The 6,766-nt window shown below is 40.2% G+C and overlaps 1 protein-coding gene across 1 annotated transcript in view; it reads right to left on the bottom strand.

Annotated features, from left to right (window-relative positions):
- Window positions 1-316: 316 nt before the first annotated feature.
- Window positions 317-6,766, bottom strand: part of LOC138036764 (protein AMN1 homolog) — a 10,492-nt gene continuing 4,042 nt past the window's right edge. The window contains exons 3-5 of the mRNA XM_068882856.1: window positions 5,468-5,685; window positions 4,991-5,047; window positions 317-531 (exon numbers count right to left, since the gene is read on the bottom strand). Coding sequence (XP_068738957.1) covers window positions 355-531; window positions 4,991-5,047; window positions 5,468-5,685 — 452 coding nt within the window. The 3' untranslated portion in view covers window positions 317-354. The remainder of the gene's footprint in view (window positions 532-4,990; window positions 5,048-5,467; window positions 5,686-6,766) is intronic.

The raw sequence follows: 6,766 nt of genomic DNA on the forward strand, positions 1-6,766 counted from the left end.
CTCTAAATACTACAAACGCCAATTTTATGTGTTTGTTGTTCTATTGTCAATTGTATTGTTCAAAATGAAGCAAATTTTCAATTGGATGATTATTCCACTAGCGTGATTATGAACTAGGTGTGTTCAATTTCGGTTGACTCGTATGCTGTAAACAATAAGATCGGTAAAACACATTTTGATTGGATTGCAGATTTTCGTGAAATTAATAGAAAAATTAATTGAAATTTGACAGGAAAGCCTCGAGTTTACTAAGCTGACCAGTGTACCGTTCGTGTGCTGTTCGACATGCGCATTGTATTGAAGACAGAACAGCCAACACTGTAAATGCAGGTTTAATCGGCTCCATCAGATTTTTCAATATATTGTCCATGATAACTGTTTCAATTGTCCAGCTTCTTCAATGGCTTGACGGGAATTGTCTGTAACGTGCGGACAGCCATCAAAGATTAAAATGTTTATTCTCGGGCAACGAGCAAGAAGGGCCTCGATACTGACATCAGTTATATGAATACAATGCGAAACTTGAACTTCCTGAAAAACAAACAAACAAAAATAACAAGAACTAAGATTTCGTAAGTACTGTAGGATCTACACAGCAGTGAAGCACTACTTAAATTGTTATTAACTAAATAGCCCTGTAGGTAGCTGTTTAAGAATTAGATCATGACCGTCTTATTGTCATGCACAGCTGCAAATTCATTCCTATCCAGTTTCAAGATCAGCTGCTGCCGTGGCCGAGCGAAAAACGTTTTCCTTGATCCCTTCCTAAACTACCTGTTATGTCTCGTTTTTTTTTTTTTTTTTTTTGGTTTTTTTTTTTTGTAGTAAATGAAATAAACAAATAAAATAGTTCAGTGCTAGCAATTCGTTTGCACATGTTGTTACTTGTTCTTAATTGATGCCAATGAAACGCGCACACAAAATTTCCACGGTCAACCTCCGCCACTCGAGCCATCTCGGTACTAAGGCTAATCATTCTGCCTCTACAAACGTTCTTCTCTCGAGTTTTACTGCTCAGGCAACAGATCTTTTCATCCGGAAATTTGCCTCTAGAGAGGCCGACGACGACAACTACCACGATAAAAACACAAGTCTTCATGTTTTGCTACGAACGCGTAAACTCGACAAGAAAATTCACTATTGTTGCAGAGATAGTTTTTTTGTTGAAAAAGATATATGAAAGAGACGTCCCTTTAAGAGCTGTGTTTAAAGTAAAAACCTTAGCTGTTTTGTTTTCGCCTTATCCCCGCTAATTGAAAACAGATACCGCGAAATTTAAATCTGCCGCCATTTTGACGCTTAGTTGTTTCTATGGAAATTGTGCAACCCATTCCCACGCGCGCCAAAATCGCACGCGCGTGGCTTGAACATGCGCACTCATTTGACCGCTGTGTTGGCCAGAGTCGGTATTCTTGGTGCTGACCAAAAGAAAAGCGGACTCTAGGGACGAGATTGAGTTTAAGCTAGCCACTAAAGCAGTTACAGAGAAGGCTTAAAAAAAAAGAAAGAAAACACGCTTTAACGAAACCCTAAAACATGACCTTTCGATTAAATAGACGAGGCATTTTCCTTTGCGATTTCGCCGCTCGTGATTAGGGACTTTTTAGAATCGGAGGACGAGGACGACTATGAGTACAACTTTACGTTCTGAGCACGCGCACTTAGAAAAATGCCGGCCTCCAAAGCGTATGCGCATGCTCAGTACGGAAAACTCGTACTCGTAGTCGTCTTCGTCCTCGGATCTAACCCTAGCCTGTTCCAGGCTACCAGGTAGTCGAGAAAGAGAAAAAAACACTGCGTGCGAAAAACGAGTGGGGGCTTAGGTCGAGGCAAGGCTGTTCTAACACGAGTTCTGTGAGCCTTGTCGCAAATCTATTGCGATACTACGATTGGATACTGACAACATACTACTCCACAACCGATTTAAATCTCAAAAATTAATTTCAGAGAAGCCTCTTCTAAGGGTAACCGGTCGTTCCGCCCCACGTGTTATTGTGTCAAAGCACTCATTTTAATGATCACGTCTAAGCGCTCACTTCAATGATTAGGTCTAGACTGATTTTAGAGATGAAAAATTAGGGTTCATGTATGTAAAGGTCGTCAGAATACTGTTGGGCGGAACGACCTGTATTCCTTCTAAGAAAAGGTGAGAGCAGGCAAGAGCAAGAGAATTGTCGGCAGGGAAGGGATGGTGCAGTGGTGAGAGTACTCGCCTCCCAAAAATGTGGCCCAGGTTCGGTTCCCGAACCCGACGCCATAAGTGGGTTGAGTTTGTGTTGGTTCTCTTCTCTGCTCGGAGGGTTTTTCTCCGGGTCCTCCGGCACACAAAAGCCAGCATACAGTTGATTCCAGCTGGCTGTAAGCTGTGCTCCAAGGTCACACATGGACCGTATAGCGGCAGCCAGAGGCGCCATAGTTTGCTTTCGGTTCGACCTTTTTGAGTTGCGTTGTTGCTGTACTTGCGACGGCGATTAGCGTGACAATTATTATTATTACTATTATTATTATTATGATTATGATTATGATTATGATTATGATTATGATTATGATTATGATTATGATTATGATGATGATGATGATGATGATGATTGTTATTATTATTATCATGATTAATTACTTCGGAACACTTCCTCTTTCCATCTTGTTGACCGGTTAACAATCATAGTAAGTTAAGACGCCCCCTTCCAGAAGAATAGATAATTACAGTGTCTACGGCTCTCACTCACTGTTGCTGTAAGTACCACTGGGTGAAGTTAGTTCTACATGTATAAATGGCCGTCTTTATGCTAGAGACGTTAAAGTCGTCAAGACGCATTTGACGTCTGAGACGTTAAAGCCGTCTGGTATAAAAACGGGACGCATAAAAGTAGACAAACAAGATTTTTCTAAAAAAATGACTAGGTTCTATTATCGGAAGACACTGGGCACGAGCAAACTCGGCACCAAATAAACGTTAACACACGAATATATGAGCAAATAACGTGGCGGAATTGCAGCTTCTCAAATTTATGTCTCGACGTCGCCTGGAAGGACAGATGCAAATATTTTTTTTGTGACAGAAATCAGCCTAGGAATCAGCATTTTCTGGCGATGGAAGAGGACCTAGATTTAGCCTCGGCGCATGGCTTGTTTGTCTTGTCGACCAACACCCTGCTAGCAGAGCCTTTCTTTTGCTTGCTCGATTTTGGCGTTCTCGAGAAAGGCTCTGCATGAATCGAGTAAGATCTTTTTTGAATATGCGCTGCATGTTGCCAGGATACAGTCTCGAACCCAAGCCTAATATGCCAGATCTCGCCCCCATCTTGGTTTTTCATGCCAGCGGGTTCAATTATAACCATCGTTTTTTTCACTAAACGGACGCTCGCACTGGAAAAACCGGTTTGACGAGAGAAAACAAGATTGACTAGTCCAGAAGTTCGGGCTGCGGCGGCTTCAAAGAGTTGACGCGATTCGGGCAGAGCCTACTTTTCTCCTCCTCAGTAAAGAAAAAGACAAAAGGAGGCTCTGCTCGCAGGGTGGTCGACCAAGAGAGCAAGGAAGGAACGAAGTGCAGATTAACAAAGGACTCAGGGCTAAATGCGTCCAAGTTAGGGCGTCCCGTTTTTATACTAGACGCATTTAACGTCTGAGACATTAAAGTCGTCTATTAAGTGCGTCTAAACGATGCACTTAAAGCAAGACGTTAAAGTCGTCAGACGTTAAATGCGTCTGTCTTATTTCTCGTTTTTATACTAGACTCGTTTTTATACTAGACTCAGACTCAGTCTCAGACTCAGTCTCAGACGACTTTAACGTCTCTAGCATAAAAACGGCCAATCATACGTCATTACTAAGGATGCACATTCCAAGACAGTATATAATTTAACCTTAGGCCCGTTGCACAATCCTTGTTCATACAATATCGTTTGGAAGTTAAAGTAACTCTGTGACCGAAAATTCAATCCTCATTTTCTTTGGATTCAAAACTATGTTAACTAAACAATAAGCGACCAAAGTTTTAAGCCTTGATTTTAGAAAGACAACTGTTTATTTTAACTGGAATTTTCTTATTTAATGGTCTGCCATTCCTAACTTTAAAATCTTGAGAGGGCTGGATCGAGGAGAAAATGACGTCAAAGGCTCACTAGTTTAAGAATGCAATGCGAGTGTACATGCAGGCTGCAGAATTAATAATACAGAACGGGAATTTTGGGTTTTCAAGGTTTTAAACTCGCGTTTTGCAAATATAATAAGCTGCATTCACACTCTGAAACTTTACAGGTACATATGTAGTGAGACTTTGACGTCACTTTTCCCTGGATCCAACCCTCTGAGGACCGATCGGTCAGTTTTGAACGTGAGTAATGGTGGACCGTGAAATCTAAAACTTACACTCAAAGTAAACGACCTTTGGATAAAAACCAATTGAAAGCTCAAAATTTTGCCAGTCAGGTGTTAAGCAAACACACTTTCAAAATCTGAAGGAAAAAAGGAAGTGATTTTTTTTATCACAGGGGCACTTAAAAAAGAAAATTCCAGTTTCTAAAGAAACTGTAGTACTGCGTCGGTGGGAGATTGAAACAGAAATTGATTTTGTATCAAACGAGTTGATAAAGGTCGGAGCTCCGACGAAGGGCTAACGCTTGAAACGTCAGCTTTCTAAATCTTTCACGGTGGTTATTCGACCTTTATCAACTCGTTTGATAAAATCAATTTCTGCACTTTAAAAAGTACCCACATAACAATTGCAAAGAGAAGGGCATACACTGTAGAGTTTCTCAGTAGTGTTGCGGTCTGGTCAAGTGTAAAGGTCACAATATCAACCATGCACTATTTATTGGAGTTACCCTCTCCTACCAACAGCATGGTGAAACTCAACTCTACTCGACTCAAAATCACCAGATAAGATGAGGCCAGCTAAGATCACACAACATTCTAATGTACTACCAAGTTCCCTTCACTGACACTTCGCAAATGTATGGTATTTTCAATCACCAATATTAAACTTTACCTTGATAGACTGTTGGCATTTTCCAGTTGTTAGTTGCATAACACCATCATCAGTTACCTAGTAAGCAATTTGAAGACAAAATGACAACACTTTCAAGATAAGGACAAAGCAAGTCAAATTAAACAAGTAACATTCAACAACCCTGGGAAAATCAGTCCAGTTGAGATGCTCATTGACAAATGAAATGACCCAGCTCTGCTAAGACTACTGCACTTATTTTTGTTAAACAAATCACATAGCTTCTGGCCATCGACTTGTGTATGGCCAGGAACAAGATGCATTCTCTTTTTTGTGAACATTATTTTAAGTGTCACCAAACCCATCTTGGCAAGGTAATTAGAAATTCTATCATATTCAGAAAAGACGAAGATATCTAAAATTAACACAACAAAAACTTTACTACGATAAGTATCCCCAGGGATCCTTGTTGAAATCCTATTTAAGATCTTTTTCGTATTGGACATCAACTGGTCCCACCTTTGTCTTGGAGATGTTAAGACTTCGAAGAAATCTACAATTCTTGGCAAGAAGATGAAGTGACACGTCAGTGACATTCACACATCCACATAAATTAAGATGTTCCAAATGAGTGCAGTGTTCAGTCAAAGCGGCAATTGCAACATCTGTTATATTAACACAACGGCGAAGATACACTGTTTGAAGTTGACTGCAAGATGTGAACACTCCGATGATACCTGTTAGGTTCATGAAATAAAAATAACATTCTTACTGATAATTGGGATTAAACAACCATAAAGACAAAGAAGGGACGAAGCTTGAATTTTTCATTTTGGGTCCGGAGACCCACATTTCTTGCAAAATTGGGATCCATGGGATTTTTGGAGGGTTCCAATATTTTCAGCACCCTCCTAAAGAAAACGTTGACAAAAAAGACTAGTGGTGAACAAAATATTTTGACCTAATGTTAACTTGTCTTTATATAATTGCTGTTTTTGTCTTGACACCACTTTAACTCAACACATATACCAGCTACAGTTTTTGGTATGGGAATTCAAAGATTGGCAGAGCAGTGTCACTGAATTATTTATCGAGGCTGTACTGTTTCTTGCAATGAAGCTGCTCTTCCAAAATGTTTGCATTCAGTAGTGAAAGCGTTTTTCTTTCTGGCCTTTGAACAATCGTTGCAAATCATTGTTTACATGTAGTCTCCGTTGTCACCTCTCATTTGCAGCCACTGAAAATCTATTATCCATTGATTAGTCCAAAAACAGGCCATATCTCCCCCCTTTCCATGGTTTAAGGCCCTCCTTTGACAAACTATTCAAGGCATCAGTTCCATTTTTGTCTGTTCGGCAAACAGAAATTTCATGCTACAGTTTATAAAAAAAATGATACGATGGTTCCAATCTGGTGGACACCTATTCCTTTCATTTCCTGAAAGTTTTTTTTTTTACTGAAACGCATGGCAGAGGATTGGGACTAGTGGTGCAAGAGCCTTCTGGTTGAAGTGATACTAGACTCCATAGAAAAAGTTACTTCAAAGAACCATCCACTGCAATTTTTTGCAAGGCTCTTGACTTAAAAAAGCTTCCTCAGCAACCACTGTCTTTCTAAATTGTGAGCCACACCCCTTAAACACGACCATAAATAATTATTTTGCTTTCAAAATGCAGTGTGTGGGAGTGTTCGTTTAAAATGCCATGCCCCAGACACCCTTAGAGAAAGACCACTCATCATGATACTGTCGGTTACTCATGACTACTCAAAATAGCCGTCAACAAAAACCCCTGCAGCTGTATTAAAAGAGCTGTCATC

The sequence above is a fragment of the Montipora capricornis genome, unplaced genomic scaffold (assembly GCF_036669925.1).
Source record: "Montipora capricornis isolate CH-2021 unplaced genomic scaffold, ASM3666992v2 scaffold_499, whole genome shotgun sequence".
Classification (NCBI taxonomy): Eukaryota; Metazoa; Cnidaria; class Anthozoa; order Scleractinia; family Acroporidae; genus Montipora; species Montipora capricornis.